Source organism: Arvicanthis niloticus, chromosome 24 (genome assembly GCF_011762505.2).
Source record: "Arvicanthis niloticus isolate mArvNil1 chromosome 24, mArvNil1.pat.X, whole genome shotgun sequence".
NCBI lineage: Eukaryota > Metazoa > Chordata > Mammalia > Rodentia > Muridae > Arvicanthis > Arvicanthis niloticus.
The window spans coordinates 33,686,832-33,709,284 of record NC_133432.1 but is presented as its reverse complement, the minus strand read 5'-3'; the positions used below and the strand labels follow the sequence as shown (position 1 = coordinate 33,709,284).

Below are 22,453 nucleotides of genomic sequence, written 5' to 3'. Positions count from 1 at the left end.
CACAGGGGAAAGGCCAGGATCCACTGTGGACTGTCCAGTGAAGCCTTAAAGGGACAGAGGAGACAGCTATGTCCCTGGGAGCCTGGCTCTTCTGGGCTTTTAGCCCCTAGTACTGTCTGAAGCTGGCTTGCCGCAAATCCCAATGTGGGTCTGGACTCTTTTCCCAGCCTGGTCCCTCCATGTATGGTCCCCTGCCTCAGGGGTATTTGTGTCCCATGCCTCTGCTACTCATATGAGTGATATGGTACAAGTTGATTCTTTAATCTCAGCGCAGGGGAGACAGAGGCAAGCATATCTGTGAATTTGAGGCCAGCCTGGTCTACATAGTGAGTCTCAGGCCATCCAGGACTAAATAGGGAGACTTTGTCTCAAAAAAGCAAAAACAATGCTGGGCGGTGGTGACGCACGCCTTTAATCCCAGCACTTGGGAGGCAGAGGCAGGCAGATTTATGAGTTCGAGGCCAGCCTGGTCTACAGAGTGAGTTCCAGGACAGCCAGGACTACACAGAGAAACCCTGTCTCGAAAAACAAAACAAAACAGGCAAAAACAAACAAACACACCCCAGAAAAGTCAAGATTGAGCTCTATTAAGCAGTGTACAGTTGTGGTTTTCCTGTGGGCATTGTATGTAGCATGGAGGTCCCCATATGTCCCCAGCAGCTGGCATGGGGCCGTGCATTCTGGAGGCACAGGAAGCTTAGACAGCTGGGCCAGGCCTGTTATGCATCAGACAGCTCCAGTTCCTGGCTAGGCCAGAAACAGGCTGAGATTCCTGGCTGGGAAAGGCCTAGTTACAAGGTAACCTGCCTGTGGCTGATAGACTTTCCAAACTTGGGTCAGGCCCAGGCTCTGGGGATACAGGAGCCCGTGCCTGCTGAGCCACCATGGGCCCATTGAACTGGGCCTCAAAAACAGTGGCACCCCAAAATCCAGGACTCTGTGAAAGACCTAAAGGCTTGATACGCTCCAGACAATTATGTTCTGGTAAAGACTGTGCTGTGTACCCGTGTTTTTTTTTTTTTTTTTTTTTTTTGAAGGAGGGGGTTGAGATGGGGTTTCTCTGTAAAGCCCTGGCTATCCTGGAACTCACTCTGTACACCAGCCTGGCCTTGAACTCACAGACATCTGCCTGCCTCTGTCTCTGCCTCTGGAGTGCTGGGCTTAAAGGCATGCGCCACCAACCAGGGCTTTTGTTTTGTTTTGTTTTGTTTTGTTTTTAGAGACAGGGTTTCTCTGTATAGCCTTGGCTATCCTGGAACTCACTCTGTAGACCAGGCTGGCCTTGAACTCAGAAATCTGCCTGCCTCTGCTTCCCAAGGGCTGGGATTAAAGGCGTGCGCCACCACTGCCCGGCTGGCTTTTTTTTTTTTTTTTTTTTTTTTTTTAAAGGAATTTTTGTTTTATTCTGTGTGCATGCTGTTTTGCCTGCATGTATGTCTGTATGTCACATGTGTGCCTGATACCTTTAGAGGCTAAAAGAAGGTGTTGGATCTCCCCAGGACTGGAGTTACAGTCTTGAGCTACACACAGGAGCTAAGAATAAAACCAGTCCTCTGGAAGAGCGGTCAGTGCTCTTAACCACTGAGCCGTCCCTCCAGCCACTTTGCCTTATTTTTTTAAGTTACATTTATTTATGGTGTATATACTTGAAACAGCCACAGTATATGGATACAGGTCAGAAGACAGATTGTGAGGGCCTAGGGAATTGAACACAGGTCCTCAAGTTTGGCCACAAGCACCATGAAGCCATCTTGTTGACCCTGTTTCCATTTTTGCTGTTGTTGCTACTGTTTTTGTCACAGGATCTCATGTGGCACATGAAGATTTAAACACAGGGCTATTATATGCTAGGTGCGGGCTCTACCACTGAACAACACCCCTATCTCCTTAAATGTTTGTTTTCTAAGCCAGACATAAGTAGCACAGGCCTCGAGTCACAGCACATGGTGGGAAGAGGCAGGCAGGCCTCTGGAGTTCAAGGCTTGTCTTGTCTACACAGAGTTCCAGACTGGCTAAATCTACAGGGTGAGAACCTGCCTCATCGATTTTTTGTAAGTTTAAATTTAAGATTGTATTGGTAGCATCTGCAATCTGTGCGTGGCCATGGACCTGTCACGGCAAGCCACAGACATAGGAGGACAGCTTTCAGAAGTCGGTTCTCTGCCTCTGCTGTGACTTCCGGCTAGCCAACACAGGCTGCCGGATTTGCTGAATGAGGACTTAGAGCCACTGGGCCATCTGGCTGGCCCCACAGCACTCTCTGTTGTTAATATATTCATTTATGGCTGGGCAGTGGTGGCGCATGCCTTTAATCCCAGCACTTGTGAGGCAGAGGCAGGTGGATTTCTGAGTTCGAGGCCAGCCTGGTCTACAGAGTGAGTTCCATATATATATATAAATATATATTCATTCATTTGAAACAAGATTTCGTGGAACGCGGCCTGGCCTGGAACCTGCTATGTAGTTAAAGACTTTGTTCCAGCCCTCCTGCCTCTGCCTTCTCTGAGTAAGGAGGATACAGCACACACCACCACACTTGTTCTACACAAAACCGAGGAACCCAGAGCCTTGTGGATATTAGGCAAGCACTCCACCGACTGAGCCACTTCCCAGCCCTTGTTTGTTTTGAGAGGTGTGTGTGTCTACAGCCTAACTTGACCTGAAACTCACAGCCTACTCCCACTGATCTCTGGGCAACCCTGCATCATTCTTCCAAGTGATTGGCTTAAGACTGAGCCAACATGACTGGTTTACCAGCCCTTTTTATTTATTTACATACCTAAACATTTTAAAAGATTTATTCACTTTATTTTATGTGTAATAGTACTTTGCCTACACATCTATGCGTGTGTACCATACATGTGCCTAGTGCATAATGGGCATCCGATCGATCCCTTGGAACTGGAGTTACAGGTGACTGTGGATGCTGGGAACTGAACTCTGACCCTCCCTAAACCACTGTCATCTCTCTGGCCCCTTATTTATTTATTTCAATAGAATGGGATACAATAGAATATATTGTATGCCACCACACCCTGCTTGAAAATTTCATACATGTAAACAATGTATTTTGATCATGTGCACCCTGACTTTTCCCTACCATTTCCGCTAGGTACCTGACCATTCTCCACCCACTACCCACCTTGTTGTTTTTTGAGACAAGGTTTTATGCAGTCCTGGCTGGCCTGGAGCTTACTGTAAGGAACAGGTTGGCCTGGAATTCATGGAGATTTGCCTGCCTCTGCCTCCCAAGTCCTAGGACTCAGGGTGTGTCCATGCAGCCTGTTGGAACAGCTTGTTGGCTGCTTCTGTCCATGTCACTATAGTTGTAAGTCCATGATCGCAATGGCCACGTCAGGTCTCTGAATAGTATTATTACAGAACACTCCAGAACATTCCTCTGCATCCTCCAGCTCTTACATTTTTCTCTTCTCTTCTCTGGTATGTTCTCTGAGTTTCTGAAGTGGGAATTTGATATAGATGACCCATTTTTTAAAATACCTTATTTTCTTTTATTCTGTGTGCATTGGTGTTCTTTCTCCCTGTATGTCTGTGTGAGGGTGTCAGATCCCCTGGAGCTGGAAGTGCAGACAGTTTTGAACTGCCATGTGGGTGCTGGGAATTGAACCTGGGTCCTTTGGAAGGCCAGTCAGTGCTCTTAACCTCTGAGCCATCTCTCCAGCCCTGGAGGACCCACTTAGGGTTCAGCACTTAATGCTTACTTGCTCTTAGCACTAGTCTTAGATGAGTCGCCAGTGTGTAACAGCTGAGCACCTGAGAGAGACTTTTCTGGCCAACACTGGGGGCAACATTTACTTATGAGTATAAGCATAAATATTCAGGAAGGACTTGACAATATATCTTTTAATAAAACAACAGTAGCAGATTCCTCCCTAGGGCCTATGGTATTCGGAGCCATGGGCCTTTGACAAGGTTTACAGTCTAGGCCTACATTCCTTGCTGGTTTCAGATCCAATCAGAAAACAGTGGTTGCCACCATGGCCTTCATGCCAATGCTACACCAATGAACGCATCTTCTTTGGCAGGTCACTGTTGTAGCACGCAGGCTTTGCTGCAGGGTAATACCACTGATGCTCACCCTACCCCACCCTGGTGGCCTACATAGATAGCACCTTCCTCCAGCACCATGAAAGCTCGCCAGCAGAGAGGAATTTTTCAGGTCAGTTCCAGCTGGATTTCTCTATGCTCTGCAACCACAGACTAGTGGGTCTTCTGTAATAAGGTCCTACCATTTTGTTCTGGTGGACAACTGAGAATACCAGGTCTTTTGAAATTTTATTTCATTTGTTTTGAGACAGGGTCTTACTAGGTAGCTTTGGCTAGCCTAAAATTCACTAGATAGGCTGACTTCAACTTCATAGAATCTGCCTGTCTCTGCCTCCTGGGTGCTGGGGTTACAGGTGTGCATCACTATGGCCATTTACATTTTTTTTAATAGTCTAACCTCCCATTCTCCCAGTCATCCTGCCTCAGCCCCTGGAACAGCTGGAGTGATAGGCCCATGCCACCATATTTGGTCTGATACTATCTCATTTGCTCATCTAAGGAACGGGGAGATTCCAGCTGACTGGGTAGGGGTGTGGCAAATTAGAGGTAGTTCCCAGTACCCTGTAGGCTCTCAGTAGGCTGGGTAGGCCAGGAGGGAAGGCACAGGCTGACCCCTAGGGCTCAGCCTGAGTCAGCCTGTGGCCAGACACACCTAAGTCTCCCTCCCAGTTCCACTTCCTCCAAGGCCTGCGTCCCTTAGGTAACTACACTTCTCTACTTATGAGGGGCATTTCCAAAAGCTGGAGCAGGCAGAATTTTTATCTATTTATTTATCTTATGGTTTTTAGAGACAGATTCTCACTATGTAGCTCTGGCTGTCCTGGAACAAGCTGGCCTCGAGCTCACAGAGGTCCACCTGCCTCTGCCTCCCCAGTGCTGGGATTAAAGGCGTACACCACCACATTGGTTGTTAAAGCTAAGCCCTCTCTACCAGGAATGGGGCAAGCCCCTCATACTGACCACATGACCCAGCATTGGCTTGACCTTTAGATCTTGGCTTCCTATACACTCCCGACTGCCTACCTGTTTTATTGTTTGTTTATTGTACTGGAGATGGAATCCAGAGTACTGCATGCATTAGGGGCCACTGTTTATTTTTTTGAGACAGGGTTTCTCTGTGTAGTCCTGGCTGTCCTGGAACTCACTCTGTAGACCAGGCTGGCCTCGAACTCAGAAATCCGCCTGTCTCTGCCTCCCAAGTGCTGGGATTAAACATGGGTACCACCACACCCATCAAGAAGTAGGGACTACATTTTGCTGAGCCACATCTCCAGCCCCTAGCTGAGGTAGTCTAGGCAGGTGTTCTATCATTGAGCCACACCCCTACTCTCCCAGCCCCACCCCAGGAGGGTTCTAGGCAAATGCTCTACCACTGAGCTATTTCTTCCAACTCTCTGAGACAGATTCTTCATGTACCCTTGGCAGGCCTTGAACTGGAGATCACCTTGAACGTGTATCTGAAGTAGTTGGACAATGAGCCAGCTCATTGTCACCCCATAATGCTCTGGTCTACCTAGACAACCAGCAGAGCACACGGTCAGCCTCTGGTGACATAGAGCTGGTGGCCACTCACTTGTAGGCTGTTAATTTGGACCCAGAGATAAGTCCATACCCTCCCTCCATTCCTCTGACTGCCTTTCCACTGAGTACTGGGTAGCATTTCCATCTGGAAGCAAGGAACATGAATCCTGCTTGCCCTAGGACAAGCAGAAAGGCCTCTCTACTGGTGTGTTATGCAGGGGAAGACCTGGAAGTTTCTGTTTCTGAATAAATCACTCTGAATTTGAAAGTCTGGGAACCCCCCAGAAGGGTGGGGCAGTTTTTCCTGGTGCCCTAGGGGGCCAAGACAGAAGGTAGTTTTTAAAAGGATTTTTCAAAATTCTCCCAAGAACTCTAATAAGTTCCCCCATTTCCGTGGAGCTCGCTTCTAATGGCAGTGCTTGGCCCTGAGTTTGAGGCCAGGCTGAGCTATTGTATGTGAACTTGCCTGAAAGAAAAATCAATGAACATGGACCAGTGAGATGTTTCAGTGAGTAAAGAAGTTTATCACCAAGCCTGATGATCCCTGGTGACCCACAAGGTGAAGAGACCTGACTCTTCAAATTGTCACATGTGGTACACTGCCCCGACCCTCCTCCACACACACTCAGAATTTATCATTACCATGTAAACTGAGTGTGGTAGAGTTGCCAGTGATGGGAAGATGGATGGTGGGGGATCAAGAGTTCTAGGTCAGAAGTTAGATGGCTCGGTGGTTAAGAACACTTACTGCTCTTGCAGAGGACCTGAATTCCATTCCCAACATCCTCGGGAGGTGGGTTTCAACTGTTTGGCATCTGCATTCATGTGCTACATGTAAACCCTGTGGGCACACATGGGTACACATAAGAAACTCTTATGGGCACACGTGGGTACATGCAAGTGAAAGGAATACATAAACTCTTTAAAATACTTTAGGCTGGGTGGTGGTGGTGTACGCCTTTGATTCCAACAGTCAGGAAACTAAAGCAGGATGATCTCTGTGAGTTTGAGGCTAGCCTGATTTACAGAGCTCATTCCAGGATAGCCAACCTACATAAAGAAACCCTGTCTTGGGGATGGAGAGACGGCTCAGTGGTTAAGAGCAATGGCTGCTCTTCCAGAGGTCCTGAGTTCAATTTCCAGCAACCACATGGTGGCTCACAACCATCTGTGATGGGATCCAATGCCCTCTTCTGGTGTGTCTGAAGACAGCTACAGTGTATTCATATGAATAAAATAAATCTTCAAAGGGGGGAGAGCGGTGAAACTTGTCTTTCCAAAAAAAGAAAACCTCTCTCTCTCTCTCTCTCTCTCTCTCTCTCTCTCTCTCTCTCTCTCTCACACACACACACACACACACACACACACACACACACACACACACACGATGAACAACAAAAAACAAACAAATAAACCTCCTACATTTGTGTGTGCATGGAGGGGTGTGCATAGTGTGGTTTTAATGTGGAGGTCAGAGGGCAGCTAGGGGGAGTTGGTTCTCTCCTTTCACTGTGTGGTTTCCAGAGACTGAACCTGAAAGCAAGCAAGCACTTTTGTCCACTGAGCTACCTAACCAGTCCTAAGTACAAAGTTTTGGTTTCCGTCCTGGAACCAAGAAATGTTCTTTTATTTGAGGGCTATCTCAAGGTACATGCTTGCTTTATTTTATTCCCACTGCTCAAAACAGAGCCTGAGAAGCTATACCCCCTGCCTTTTGGCTGCTGAGTAGGCAGTAGGTATGGTGATTGTGACTCCCAGCAGGCAGCAGTAATGATGACTCTGCAGCTGTCTGGGAGGAAAGGGACATTTGGATTGGCCCCAGGCTATTCCTTTTCTGGGTCATCTTACCTGGATCACTTGCTCTCTCTGGGCCTGGAGAGGGCAGCCTGAAGCTGGCCCCAGAGGCTGAGAAGTTAGTCAGCTGGAGGAACCCCACACAAATGTCCTGTATTGGAAAAGCCCTGAGGGAGTCAGGGCTATGGGAGCATGGGTGAGGAGGCAGGAAGCAGGCATCCAGTAGACTTTTCCAGTGGTACCCTATGAACAGGGCCTTTGGCCTGCCTTCACTGAGCCCTGGGAGATAGAAATATGTACTAAGGAGGGGGCGGGGTCAGGAATTCCAACTTTGGAGCAGTCCTTGGACCCAGTCCCCAGGGACATTCCAGAGGCCACTTTACCCAGGGAGGGGCCCTGTGAGGCAGAGGGTAGGCTGTTCGCTCAGGGCCCTGAGTACAGAGCCCTTATGGCTGGATTCTAAAGCACTGGGCATGCTGTTAGTCCTATCTCAGTGTCTGCATCTGTTAAAAGGGAGTATGTTTTCTGGAATGTTCCAGGGCCTCCCTCATTCATTTAGCGCCTTCCTGACATCCTGCTGTCTGTGAGGACCCGCCCTCTTGGACAAAGCTCTTGCCTGTGTAACAGGAAGTTCCCCTCTTCCTCAATGTCTCACTTGAAATGTGCAGCTTAGGGTCTTCCTGGACAGCTGGCTTCAATGTCCCCAGGAGAAGTGACATGTGGCTTCTGAGGATCAGGGAGTGGGCCCTGAATTAGGTTGTAAATATTCTCTTGTCCCAAGGCCTTGTAGGGAAGGGGACCCTTGTGGGGGGAAGTGTACCAAAGCTACAGGTGTCACCCACACACGCCCTGGGCCAGGCTGTGGCTGCCAGCTGGGTGCCTGACAGTAACAGTGACAGCTCTTTGTGAGGCCAAAGTTCTCTGGAGAAGACCAGCTTCACTTCCTCTGCCTTCCCCTTCCTCCACTTCCTCTTTTCCCCCCCACCCCCACCTTGTTTTCTGTGCTTACTATCTCCTGTCTGTACCCCAAACTCAACAGCTCAGGCCCCTCCACCTCTGCCGGCCTCTCAGGGTCCTCTCCTTTGTCTGGGCTGAGGACACCCCGGCGGTCTCTCATTCATTCCACAGAACAGAGTCCCTCAGTGTGTGTGTGTTAGTGGGAGGAAGGGAGGTTGATGGAGCCCCTCAAAGGACTGGCTTGTTTTATGTCGTCGGGGCTGGGGGTGGTGCTGAGTTATTAAGACTAGCCTGAATAGGCACCACGGCTGTCTTCATAAGCACACAGGAAGCTGAGGCAGGAAGAGCAGGAGTTTGAGGCCAGCCTGGGCTACATAGGGAGCCACTGTTCAAACAAACAAACAAACAAAGAGAAGCTGGGCATGGTGGTGTATGCCTGTAATCACACCACTCAGGATGCAGAGGCAGGAGGACCAGTTCAAGTCTCTACCCCACTACATATCAAATTTGAGACCACTCTAGGCTACCTGAGACCATGCATGGTAAAAACCTCCCACCCCAATTCCCAATAAACCATGAGAAATTCTCTCTCTCTCCCAAGAATGTGAAAGAGAACACTGGAAAATGATCACTGCAGACAAGACAGAACCCTAAGCCAGTGAGACAGTCCAGAACTGTTTCAGAGGTCGGGTGGGGCTTAAGTGCCTGCCCCTTGACCAGTCCCAGGACTGAGAGGTGACAAAGTGGCAACACAGGTCCTGCCTGGGAATCTGGTCTGCTCCAACCTAGCAAAGCTGTCTGGTGTCACACAAGAGGCTCCCCCTTAATGATCGATGGCATCTTCTCCCTTGCACCCCACCAGGGTTCTCCTGGGAACACTGTGGCCTCTCTTTATTGACAGGCAGCACTCTCCCGGCCCCACCCCCACCTGTGAATTGCAGGACTGGCAGGTCCACAGGCAGCTGGCAAACTGCCCCAGCCACTGAGAGATACAAGGCCAGGGCCAGTGCAGTCCCATCCCCCGGAGGCAGGGAGGGGACAGCCTGGGAAATTTCTCTCAGGGTTGGTGACTGCTGAAGACTTTTGTCAAGTGGGTTTTTTTTGTTGTTGTTGTTGTTTTGTTTTTTTTTTTTTTTGTTTTTTGTGAGAAAGATAAAGTATTTCTGAACCTGGGGGTGTGTTTCCAGTACACAGCGTATGCTGGGGGGTGATGGTCTGGAGGCCTCTGCAACTTCAAAATGCCCGGCCACCAGCCTAGAACAAGGAAGCTGGCCTGGCCTCCTCATGCAGGGCCACTGTAGTCCATATAAGGATGAAGCCTTTCTTGGTTTCAACACCTACACTTTGTAAGCCAGTGAACACCTACTATGCATGTGCAAAGCTAGGGCAGGCCCCAAGCACCTTACCTGAAGCACCCTTCTTGCCTAAATCCAGCTTTCTGTCACTCTCTCCCAGAAGGTGTGTGTCCTTCTAAGTTAAGCTGAGGGATCTGGCTCTCATCCCTGATCCTGTGTGTAGCTACCAGCTGAACAGCCAGCTTGCTGAGCAGAACTCTCCTACTTAGGTGAGGAGAGCTGGGAGTTCTCTGGAGGATTTGGGGCTTCAGTGACCACCAACTCTTCCCTGAGCAGTCTGTCACTCCCAGAGTCCCCACCGCTGGCAGATGGACTAGCACACAGTTCAGCTGTGGCTGCGCATAAGGATGGATGGTGGGCCCCAGCCCAACGATGCCTGGCAGCCACCCAGAGCCACTAGCTAACGGCCCAGGCTTAGTCTTGCCTGGGTGTGATCAGGCAGCCTTCCAAAAGAGCCCGACTCCATGAGAAGTTTTGCTTGTTCTATTGAGCACAGTTCCTTTCTAGGTCCGGGGCAAGGGATATCTGAGGCATCCTCCCGCAACGCCTCCAGTCACTGGACCACCAGGGCTTGCCCTATCCTTGGGAGTATGGCCTTGAGTCTCTAAGTGGCCAAGATCCGTGAAGACCTCTCCAATGCAGAGTTCTGCTTCCAAGTTGTACCCCAACACACCTAGCAAATAGAACCCCAGCAGAAGGTCCCCCAGATCTGGCTTTCTGGCTATTGCTAGCAAGGGGGAGTGACTCTCTGCTCATTCAATCCAGGCTCCGTGTGTCCCTTAAACAAGAAGCCACACAAATAGGGCCCGGGCCTCCATGCTGACCCTCGCCCACTTAGGTGCTCAATATTCACGTGACATCCACACCCAGAGGGTCGTGGGGTGGGTGGGTGACCCCCAGAATGCAGGCCTAGTAACAGAGACGTTGAATGGGGCAGTGACCACAAAGGCAGAGGCTATTCCTGTACATCTGGGCCTACGGAGCCAGCACCCATCGCCAAAAGTCTTCATCCTCTTCCTCAATCTCGTTTTCTCTCTCGGCTTTTTTTTTCTTCTTCTTCTTTTTTTTTTTTTTTTTTTTTTTTTGCAAAAGGAGGGGAGAGGGGGTAAAAAAATGCTGCACTGTGCGGCGAGGCCGGTGAGTGAGCGACGCGGAGCCAATCAGAGCCCGCCGTTCCGAAAGTTGCCTTTTATGGCTCGAGTGGCCGCTGTGGCGTCCTATAAAACCCGGCGGCGCAACGCGCAGCCACTGTCGAGTCCGCGTCCACCCGCGAGCACAGCCTTCTTGCAGCTCCTCCGTCGCCGGTCCACACCCGCCACCAGGTAAGCAGGGACGCCGGGCCCAGCGGGCCTCAACTCTCCCGTGGGCAGTACCTCGCTGCAGGGTCGTGAGGAACACTCAGAGCGGACTCCGTGGAGGGGTGGAGGGTGGTGCCGGGCCGCGGAGCGGACACTGGCAGAGCCAACTTTCCGCCCAGGGTGTAGACTCTTTGCAGCCGTATTCCCGCGGTGTAGACACTCGTGGGCTCGCTCCCGCTCGCTGCGCGGGGCTTGGGGACACACTAGGGTCGCGGTGTAGGCACATGGAGAGCCGGTGCGGATTGCGGGTGTTAGGCTGTTTCTGTCCACCTTGAGAGGACACAGTATTGGGAAACAGACGCTACAATCACGCCTTGATGGCCTATGGGTCTTTGTCCAAACCAGTTTGCCCATTCGGCTTGCCCGGCTGGCGGGCGCGGTGGGACCGGCTCGGCCGGGTGGGGGCTGGGAAGCCATTACGCGTGCGCGCTCTATCACTGGGCTGGCGGGCGCGTGCGCGCTGGGGAGGGAGCTCTTCCTCTCCCCCTCTTCCGAGTTAGAGTTGCGCGTGCGTAGTGAGACGAGCAGCGCGGCCGCTTGGGGTTGGGCAAGGGCGGGGCCGTTGTCCGGAAGGGGCGGGGTCACAGCGGCTGGGGCGCCTGCTCGCGTTTCCTGTTGGGTGTGGTCGCCTCCCGCGCGCGCACTAGCCGCCCGTCGGCGCAGAGTAGGCGGGGCCTGCGCCGGTTTGGGGAGGGGGCGGAGGCCTGGCTTCCTGCCGTGGGTCCGCCTCCGGGCCAGCGTTTGCCTTTTATGGTAATAATGCGGACGGCCTGCGCTTCCTTTGTCCCCTGAGCTTGGGCGCGCGCCCCCTGGCGGCTCGAGGCCGCGGCGTGCCGGAAGTGGGCAGGGCGGCAGCGGCTGCTCTTGGCGGCCTCACGGTGACCATAGCCCTCTTTTGTACCCTTATAGTTCGCCATGGATGACGATATCGCTGCGCTCGTCGTCGACAACGGCTCCGGCATGTGCAAAGCCGGCTTCGCGGGCGACGATGCTCCCCGGGCCGTCTTCCCCTCCATCGTGGGCCGCCCTAGGCACCAGGTAAGTGACCCTTTACTTTGGGAGTGGCACCCCGGGGGTTTTCTTGTGGGACGATGCCAGTGCTAAGAACGATGTTCCCCTCCGCAGGGTGTGATGGTGGGTATGGGTCAGAAGGATTCCTACGTGGGCGACGAGGCCCAGAGCAAGAGAGGCATCCTGACCCTGAAGTACCCCATTGAACACGGCATTGTCACCAACTGGGACGATATGGAGAAGATCTGGCACCACACCTTCTACAATGAGCTGCGTGTGGCCCCTGAGGAGCACCCTGTGCTGCTCACCGAGGCCCCCCTGAACCCTAAGGCCAACCGTGAAAAGATGACCCAGGTCAGTATCCTGGGTGACCCCCTCTCTTTGGCCAGCTTCTCAGCCACGCCCTTTCTCAATTGTCTTTCTTCTGCCATTCTCCCATAGGACTCTCTTCTATGAGCTGAGTCTCCCTTGGAACTTTGCAGTTTCTGCTCTTTCCCAGATGAGGTCTTTTTTTCTCTCGATTGCCTTTCTGACTAGGTGTTTTAAGCCCTACAGTGCTGTGGGTGTAGGTACTAACAATGGCTCGTGTGACGAAAGCTAATGAGGCTGCTGATAAGTGGCCTTGGAGTGTGTATTCAGTAGATGCACAGTAGGTCTAAGTGGAGCCCCTGTCCTGAGACTCCCAGCACACTTAACTTAGCTGTGTTCTTGCACTCTTTGCATGTCTCCAATCTATCCTCGCTGTCTCGCCTGCCCTGAGTATTTCTGTGGCTTTAGGAACTTGACAACACTGTATGTTTTTCTCTATAGATCATGTTTGAGACCTTCAACACCCCAGCCATGTACGTAGCCATCCAGGCTGTGCTGTCCCTGTATGCCTCTGGTCGTACCACTGGCATTGTGATGGACTCCGGAGACGGGGTCACCCACACTGTGCCCATCTATGAGGGCTACGCTCTCCCTCATGCCATCCTGCGTCTGGACCTGGCTGGCCGGGACCTGACAGACTACCTCATGAAGATCCTGACCGAGCGTGGCTACAGCTTCACCACCACAGCTGAGAGGGAAATCGTGCGTGACATCAAAGAGAAGCTGTGCTATGTTGCCCTAGACTTCGAGCAGGAGATGGCCACTGCTGCATCCTCTTCCTCCCTGGAGAAGAGCTATGAGCTGCCTGACGGCCAGGTCATCACTATTGGCAATGAGCGGTTCCGATGCCCCGAGGCTCTTTTCCAGCCTTCCTTCTTGGGTGAGTTGATGTCTAGTCCCTTTTCCACCTGAAGGTGACCAACTCTGGAGGCCACACTATAAGTCTGATCCCTCTCACTTTTCCTTTCAGGTATGGAATCCTGTGGCATCCATGAGACTACATTCAATTCCATCATGAAGTGTGATGTTGACATCCGTAAAGACCTCTATGCCAACACAGTGCTGTCTGGTGGCACCACCATGTACCCAGGCATTGCTGACAGGATGCAGAAGGAGATTACTGCTCTGGCTCCTAGCACCATGAAGATCAAGGTGAGCTAAGCATCCTTAGCCTGGTCCCATGGTGGGGGTGGGCCCTGTTGCCAGAGCAACCTTCTTGGCTTAAGGTAAAACCAGCATCCAGAATGCTCACCATCACTGTCTTGCTTTATTTCAGATCATTGCTCCTCCTGAGCGCAAGTACTCTGTGTGGATCGGCGGCTCCATCCTGGCCTCTCTGTCCACCTTCCAGCAGATGTGGATCAGCAAGCAGGAGTATGATGAGTCCGGCCCCTCCATCGTGCACCGCAAGTGCTTCTAGGCGGACTGTTACTGAGCTGCGTTTTTACACCCTTTCTTTGACAAAACCTAACTTGCGCAGAAAAAAAAAAAAACGAGACAACATTGGCATGGCTTTGTTTTTTTGTTCTTTTTTTTTTTTTTTTTAATTTTTTTTTAAAAAGTTTTTTGTTTTGTTTTGGCGCTTTTGACTCAGGATTTAAAAACTGGAACGGTGAAGGCGACAGCAGTCGGTTGGAGCAAACATCCCCCAAAGTTCTACAATGTGGCTGAGGACTTTGATTGTACATTGTTTTTTTGTTTTTTTGTTTTTTTTTTTTAATAGTCATTCCAAGTACCCATGAAATAGTGGTTACAGGAAGTCCCTCACCCTCCCAAAAGCCACTCCTAAGAGGAGGATGGCCGAGTCCATGCCCTGAGTCCATACCGGGGAAAGTGACAGCATTGCTTCTGTGTAAATTATGTACTGCAAAAATTTTTTTAAATCTTCCGCCTTAATACTTCATTTTTGTTTTTAATTTCTGAATGGTCAGCCATCGTGACCCCCCCTCCCTTTTTTTTTTTTGTCCCCCCAACTTGATGTATGAAGGCTTTGGTCTCCCTGGGAGTGGGCTGAGGTGTTGAGGCAGCCAGGGCTGGCCTGTACACTGACTTGAGACCATTTTAATAAAAGTGCACACCTTACATCAGCTTGTGGCTTTGTGGCTTTGCTGGGTGTGGGGCACAGGTTGGGTGGGTGTGGGACTGGACCTCTGCTTGGAGGAGGAGGAGGAGGCTACAGGATCATGACCTTACTTAAGGAGGTCTCACAAATACCCCACCTCCTGATTGCCTTGAGGGAGGGTGGGGAGTTGGGAAGGTACCCTAACTGAAATTTCTCATCAACCCTACCTACCTCAACCAGGGAGGTCCACACCTTTTGCTCCAACCTGCATAGCTACCTGGATTTCTAGAGTCAAACCTTGAGTCCTGGAGGCCTCTTTCTGACTGCAAGAATGAGTGGGAAGTGAAAGCAATCTTGGCAGCCCTTCCCTTTTCCAGGTCCATGACACCAGAAAGCCTATGGCTTCCTTCCCATGGATGGGCATCCGGGTACTGAGTGAGAGCCTAGGACTAAGGTTCACCTATGCCAGGCTACTAAAGATGGGAGGAAGAGGGTCATATGAAAATAAGTCCCTTCCACAAGGCACACGGCTCCAGATGAGTCTGGGCTTAGATGTCAGGGTTTAACTTGGATCTGGGTCATTTGTTAACACATGCAGAGACTACTGGTTGGCCATCTCCACCCATCTGCCCACCTACTATTCCACTCAGGTGTACACCTATCAGTCCATCCATCCATTGACATATATATAATATACATTATATATATAATATCTCCATCCATTCACCCACCCCAACCATCATTTATTCCCAAACAATCCTGTGGGCAACACAAAAACCAAGCCAGGTGTGTGCCTGCCTTCAGGAGGTGTCCAGTGTATGGTAAGCATAAGTCCGTAAGTGAAAGCAAATCTATATACAGACAGGTTTGGGACTGGAGACATGGTTTAGCTGTTGAGGGCTAAGGCCCATGACCAAATCCAGGGAGAGCAGAGGCCATGCTAAAGAGCACTGGATCACAGTACAGTGGGATGTGGTCTCGTAGTGTGGACATCAAAGTTCAAGGGCCAGATGTGGTGGATACTTGTCATCCTATCTGGCTGAGGCTGAGGCAAGGCTGAGGTCAGCTTGGACTACATCGTGAGACCCTGGGTTAATGAGTCCATAAATCTGGTATTTCAGAGGTGAACGCAGGGGACAGTGCAAGGCCATCCCTATCTACATACTGAGAATGAGACACCACCTCAAAAGTCCTTAAACCAAACCGAAGTAAACTACCTCAGGTGATAACAAAACCCAAGAAATTTGATTTCTTTTTTCTTTTTTCAATCAGGCTGGGCATGATAGTTCACACCTCTAATTCCAGTTCTTGAGAAGAGACAGGTGGATGTGTGAGTTCAAGGTCAGCCTGTTCTATGTAGTAAGCTCCAGGACAGCCAAAGCTGCTGAAAAAGAGACAAAAGAACAGGTAATATAGGCCCATACATAGACCAGGGCAGAGGATTAGAGGAGGGTAACCAGGCCGGACAATGCAAGAGTCAGTTGAAATCTAGGGTTGACTGGGGACAAAGCTGAGAGACAAAACACTACCTCCCCGTAGGACAGAACAGGGCACAGGTTGGTTGCCAAGTTGCCATTTGAGAAATGGACACACCAGTAGCAGCTGATGCTCCTTCAATCTTTTGCCATTAAAGGATCCAAAGCATAACCTTCAGAGTATCCAGTGCAGCCTCCGGCCCCGCCCCCTTTTCTCCTGGGTCCAACAGGCAAACTGGCTACTGAAGGCCAGGCTCCAACAAAGCCTGGGCTGTGCACATCCCAGAGAAGTCTGCCTTCAACCCTTTTCTGATCCTCCTGCCTCCAGCTCCTGAATGCTTCCCCCAAACCTCCAGTACTCTACCACCGCCAACAACAGCTATCGTTCAGCTGACAGAGTTCTTGCCTAGCATACACAAAGCCCTTGGTTTGATCCCCAGCAGGAATCGTCCAAGGTCATCCTTGGCTACATAGTGAGTGACTTAGAGGCCAGCTTGGGCTACATGGAGATATTGTCTCAAAACAAAACAAAAAGTATTGATGAGTGGTCTGATAAGCAAACATTCCCCCCACCCTTGATTCTTTGCTTTCCAGAATGTGAAAACTTTGTTCTATAATGGCAGCTTCTGTTCTGTGTTCCCTCCTCCATCTCCAAGAGGGCAGTTTCGCCTTTGCAGACTCTACTCCAGTTGGCTCTGGCTTTTTCAGGTCACTGGATTCCCCCAAGAGGCAGCTGTGACCCTAATATTCACCTTTGAAGACTTGAACCCTACACTTCTCCTACAGGACACCCAAATCTTGTGCCAACACAGGTGGCATTCCAGATCTTCCTTCACAGAGCCCCATGAAGATGACAGGGGGATCTGTTCACGATCACAGTGCTCTCGGCAAGAACCGAACACATGTCAGGATAGGGAAGACAGGCTGGCAGGGCAGCCATTGTTTTAGCACTAGGAGAAGGGCAAGTGGTGGCGCTGAGTGAAAGAGTGGCCCTGGGAGGGCACACTGCATCTGACCAGCTGGGAGTCACCCAACAGACGGCAGAAACCGTTCACAGCCCATACCACTGTCACTTATTGTCCAGCAAAAAATGTGTGTGTGTGTGTGTACATGTGTGTGTTATAGACAGTCTCCTGTAGCATGAGCTCATAGTAAATTCAGCATATAGCTGAGACTGAGTTGGGTCAGGATGGTACAGGGTTGCCATTTCAGTATGTGGGAGGTAGAACGGAGAAGTTCAAATTCAACCTTAGATACATGAGACTGTCTCAAGGAAGCAGAAAAAAAAAAACAAAAAAACAAAAAAAACAAAAACAAAAACCTAACCAATAAAAAGGAGGTGAATGAGTTCCAGGACAGCCAGGACTACACAGAGAAACCCTGTCTCCAAAAACAAACAAACAAACAAACAAACAAACAAAAAAAAAAAAAGGAGGTGAATGTCTTACCATGCAGTCCTGGATGGTCTAAAACTGTGTGAACCGAGCAGGACCCTCACTGGAGGATCCTAGGTGAACATCCTGAACTGAGCCACATTCTCCCAGCAGTGAAGGGCTACTCTCCGTACTCAGCTCAGTTCTGTGGGACTTGAGTCTATTTAAATTTAAATTTAGTAGAAGAAGAATTCAGTTCTTTAGTCATGCAGGCTGCATTGCAAGTGTGCAATAGCTTCGTAAAGTGTTCAGTATACAACCATGAGAAACTGAATTCAGATACCCAGTATGTCAGGTCAGACATAGGGAATATCTGTAATCCCAGCACTTCACAGTCAGACAGGAGGTAGAGGCAGGAGAATCCCTTGAAGTTCAGGCCAACTGTCATGGTTTACACAGCAGCAAAGAGAGCCTGTCTTAAGCAAGGTAGAAAATGAGGGCACCTGTGTAACCTCCACATGTGCATTTACACACACACACACACACACACACACACACACACACACACACACACACTCCTTTTTTTTTTTCCTGGTTTTTCAATTCAAGACAGGAAGATAGGGTTTCTCTATACAGCCCTGGCTGTCCTGGAACTCACTCCATAGACTTAGGCTGGCCTCAAACTCAGAGAGATCTGCCTGCCTCTGCCTCCCGAGTGCTTGTATTAAAATCATGCACAACCACATTTCTTTCTTTCTTTCTTTTTTTTTTGGTTTTTTTTTTTTTTTTTTTTTTTTTTTTGGGTTTTTCGAGACAGGGTTTCTCTGTGTAGTCCTGGCTGTCCTGGAACTCACCTTGTAGACCAGGCTGGCCTCGAACTCAGAAATCTGCCTGCCTCTGCCTCCCAAGTGCTGGGATTAAAGGCGTGTGCCACCACTGCCCGGCTCACAACCACATTTCTAAACAATATTTTTCATTGTTTTATGTGTAGTGGCTTACATATGAAGGTAAGTAAGGATCTCTCTCTCTCTCTCTCTCTCTCTCTCTCTCTCTCTGTGTGTGTGTGTGTGTGTGTGTGTGTAGGTCAGAGGACAATTTGTGGGAGTTGGTTCTCTCCTCCTACCATGTGGGTCCTGAAACTGAATACTCAGCTCATCAAACCTGGCAGCAAGCACTTTTATCTTCCGAACCCCAATATCTGTGCTCCCCCAGATTAAAAGAAAAAGCTGATTAACTGTGTATGTGGCTCAGTGGCAAAGCACTTCCCTATCGTATACCAGTTCCTGAGTCTGTACCCAGCACTGAAGGCAAAAAATATTCTCTAGAGCAGTTTTTAGGTACACAGTGAGATCCAAGGGAAAGCACTGAGAGTCCCCGTGAAGCCTGTCCTCATCCACCCACAGCCGCCCCCACTGCCAGCACGGGGAAGCTGGGTGCTCCATTTGTTACAAACGATGAGTCTACATTTACGCCTCCTCGTTGGCAGTGCAGAGGCTGCAGGTGCACTGGAGTTCCCTCTGGACCCTGTAGGTTTGCACACTTCTAGTGACCAAAACTGACCACTGTAGGGACTGACAGTGACTAGTCACCAGAGTGAAAACAGTCTGGGCTTTGGGCTGGAAGCCATGGTTCAGTAGTTAAAGAGCACTGGCTGCTTTTGCAGAAGACTCAGATCTGAGTCTCACCTGGTAGCTTACAACTATCTGTAACTCCAGTCTCAGGGGATCTGACACCATCCTCTGACCTCTGTGGGCACCACACGCATGTGATACACAAACACACATGCAGGCAAGACATCCATACCCATGCGAATGTTTGTGTGTGTTTATACACATGCATGTGCAGGGGCCTGAGGATGTCAGATCCTCTGGGGGATGGAGCTACCTGAGGCTATAGGTGCTGGGAGCCAAACTCAGGTTCTCCGGAAGATCAGCACGTTCTCTCAACTGCGGAGCAATCTCTTCAGCGTCCTGGAAGTAATTTTTAAAAAATCTGTTTTTGAGACAGGGTCTCACTTTGTAGCTTTGGCTGGCCAGGAACTCACAATGTAGACCAGGCTGGCCTTGAATTCAAATCAATCCAGTGTGAAGTGGCCTCCGATTTGGCATAGAACACACCCAGACACCAAATTCTCAGCACAAAGATTTGCTACCCCAAAGGGACAACAGAGGTGGAGGAAGCTCTGGACTGGACAAAGATGAGTTTTTAAGGGGAAAAGGGGAAGGTCTGCACTGGGGGAGAGATGAAAAGTCCTGAGTAGATACTCTCGTCACTGTAACCAAACAATGAATTTTGACTGCTGGGCCTTGGTGTTTGGATAGTTGGACCTTGGAGTTTTAGTCAGGCGTAAGGAACTGGCCAAATAAGGGAACAGACCTGGGTGCCTAGCTTTAAGAGTCTAATAGTTTAGCAAGGGTGAGACCAATGCTATGTTTGCTATGCTTGCTATGCTTGAACCTGTCCTTCACTCTGGGGTGGAGAGATGGCTCAGTGGTTAAGAACACATACAGCAAGCATATGGTTTCTTTTATAGTGCAGTTTTATAAAAATCTAAATTAATTTAGCAGATCTCTTATATTAAGTAGTATATCTTGATCTCTAACTTTTTGGTTCTTTATGTTTAGTTTGTATAAATATTAATTATTTGGGCTAATACATCTGGGCCCTGTTCAAGGTCACAGAAATGACAAATGTGTATGTAGCTGAGGCCAATGGAGCTGCTGAGGAGCAGGGACTGAGAAGTGTCTAAGCAGATACAAAATGGAGTCAGGACAAGATGGCATTACCTTAGTCATGTCAAGATAAACCACTGTTTGCTTGTGAAGACCAGAGGACAATTTTATTTTCTCCTTTTACTCTTATATGGGTTCTGAGCCACCTTGGCAGCCCAACACTCTTTTTCTTTCTTTCTTTCTTTTTTTCAGCTCAAAGGCTACTCCAAGACAAGCCCTCTATCACTGGCCTTTACCCAGGACAGTAATATCTTTGTCGTGTATCACAGGCTTGGCTCTTCTTAGAATGTCCTTGAGTTGGAATCCAGGGCTCCACAATGGGAGCCTTTTCTGATTAGCTTTCATTGTTGCATAATGTACCTCCAAGTGTGATGGCACACATCTGTGACTCTAGCACTAGGGAAGCAGAGGCGGGAGGAGCCGTTGGAGGCCAGCCTTAACTAGTGTCAGGTGGGTTGGAGAGATGGCTCTGTGGTTAAGAGCTCCGACTGCTCTTCCTGAGTTCAATTCCCAGCAACCACATGGTGGCTCAAAAGCATCTGTAATGGGATCCGATGCCCTCTTCTGGTGTGTCTGAAGAGAGCAATGGTGTGCTCATATACATTAAAATGAATAAATAAATCTTTTTTTTTTTTTTTTTTTTTTTTTAAGGAGAGTGTCAGGCAACTCTAAGATTTCTGATACTCTAGCTCAAAAAAATCTGGAAAGGGCTTGCAAGATTGCTCAGTGAGGAAAGAAAGTATCTGCCGTGCAAGCCTAAGGATTTGACGACAGCCTCTTGGCGGAGAGAACGGACTCCCCAGGTCTGGCCTCTGACTTTCGCACCTGCTTCTTGCCACATGCACCTATCTCCTCTCTCTCTCTCTCTCTCTCTCTCTCTCTCTCTCTCTCTCTCTCTCACACACACACACACACACACACACAGGGTAAAATAAGAAATGTAATTAAAAATTAAAAAAGAAGAAACTGTTGTGTGGTGATGGTCCTGAAGGGAGATGGGGACGGGAGTACACTGTGGCAGTCTTTATCTAGCATAGTCAGAACCAGCCAGCCGAGCGATCAGGCTCTCTCAGTGGCTCCACCCACCCCCTGTTCCAGGCTCCACCTTCTGTGGCTTCCTACCGCTTTAGCTTTTTCCTCTCTGTAGTAGATGACAATGCTGAACTGGAGGGTTTAAGCAGGGGCTTCAAACCCAGTTTTCCCGCTGTGTTCATAATTTGATTAATTTTCATAATTATTACTTTAATTATATGCCCCAAGGAGGGAAGAAGAGTGTATTAGTTCCCCTGTAGCCTTGGCTGTCCTGAAACACACTATGTAGACCAGGCTGGCTTTAGACTCACTGTAGAACCTAGGATAACCTTGATGTGCTCCAGGTCCTCCTGCCTCCACTTTTTAAGTCCTGAGATTGCATCCATTTGGTTTGGTTTATATAGTGCTGGGGACGGAACCCCGGGTTATGTACCTGTTAGACAAGCACTCAGCTGAACTTAAACTATTCTTTTAATTTTAAAAAAATCTAGTTTTCCTTCCTTTCTCTTTCTCTGTGTGCACTCGGGCAAGGGCATGTGTGCATGCCAGGGGCAGACATAGACATCGGAGGACAGTTGCCAGGAGTCAGTTTTCTCCTTCTGGCATGTGCATCCTCGGGATGACACTCACTTCAGGTGGTCAGTCAGAGTCAAGCTCCTTTCTCTGATGAGTCATTTCACCAGCTCTAGTAAACCATTTTTAGCTAGAAACATTGTGGAAAATTTTATCATTCATTTATTCAACAAATATTTATTCAGTGTTATGACAATCAAAGAACAGTACCAGGCAAGTCTCTGCTTAGTTATGGGGGTACAAGTTGGGCACTTACTTAGCACGCATGAAGTCTTAGGTTCAATCCTCAGTAGTATTAAAAAAAAAATACAGAGGCCTAGACATAGATGAGAGGCAGAGGCAGGCGGATTTCTGTGACTTCAAGGCCAGCCTGGTCTTTATAGCTAATTCCAGGACAGCCAGGGCTACACAGTGAGACCATGTCTCAAAACAAACAAAAAAGGTATACCAAGTCAGACGGTGCAAAGAGCTATTCAGAGTGATAACGCAAGATGAGGGGCATATTCAGGAGCGTGTGCACATGAAGGTTGCTATGGTTATATAGGCTACCTGAGAGCTGTGACAGATGACTTGGAGCGTAGTGTGCAGCGCGAAGGGCAAATGCAAAGGCCTGGAGCAGGACGCATGTTGGAATGACAGCAAGAAACTGCGGAGGTAGCTTAGAGACTAGTCATTTGTGACCTTCTGGGCGCCTCAGAACCCTGATAGTTCCTTATGCCACACCCAATATGGCGACAGCACCGGGTCCATCCGGGCGCAAGCGGAAGTACGTA

The 22,453-nt window shown here is 49.4% G+C and overlaps 2 protein-coding genes and 1 long non-coding RNA gene across 3 annotated transcripts in view; 1 reads left to right on the top strand and 2 right to left on the bottom strand.

The window, feature by feature from the left end:
- Window positions 1-11,743, bottom strand: part of LOC143438065 (uncharacterized) — a 27,306-nt gene extending 15,563 nt beyond the window's left edge. Inside the window, exon 1 of the mRNA XM_076923567.1 lies at window positions 9,747-11,743. Within this exon, the coding sequence (XP_076779682.1) occupies window positions 10,913-11,470 (558 nt within the window). The 5' untranslated portion in view covers window positions 11,471-11,743 and the 3' untranslated portion in view covers window positions 9,747-10,912. The remainder of the gene's footprint in view (window positions 1-9,746) is intronic.
- Actb (actin beta) lies at window positions 10,877-14,515 on the top strand. The gene is made up of 6 exons (XM_076923566.1): window positions 10,877-11,017; window positions 11,963-12,091; window positions 12,179-12,418; window positions 12,875-13,313; window positions 13,404-13,585; window positions 13,710-14,515. Exons 2-6 carry the CDS (start codon window positions 11,969-11,971, stop codon window positions 13,851-13,853), a joined length of 1,128 nt encoding a protein of 375 aa, XP_076779681.1. The 5' UTR covers window positions 10,877-11,017; window positions 11,963-11,968; the 3' UTR covers window positions 13,854-14,515.
- Window positions 14,121-22,402, bottom strand: LOC143438067 (uncharacterized). The gene is made up of 2 exons (XR_013107154.1): window positions 22,230-22,402; window positions 14,121-17,563 (listed from the first exon to the last, which is right to left on the bottom strand). It is a non-coding gene; the product is annotated as an uncharacterized LOC143438067 (long non-coding RNA).
- Between the last annotated feature and the right edge of the window lie 51 nt (window positions 22,403-22,453).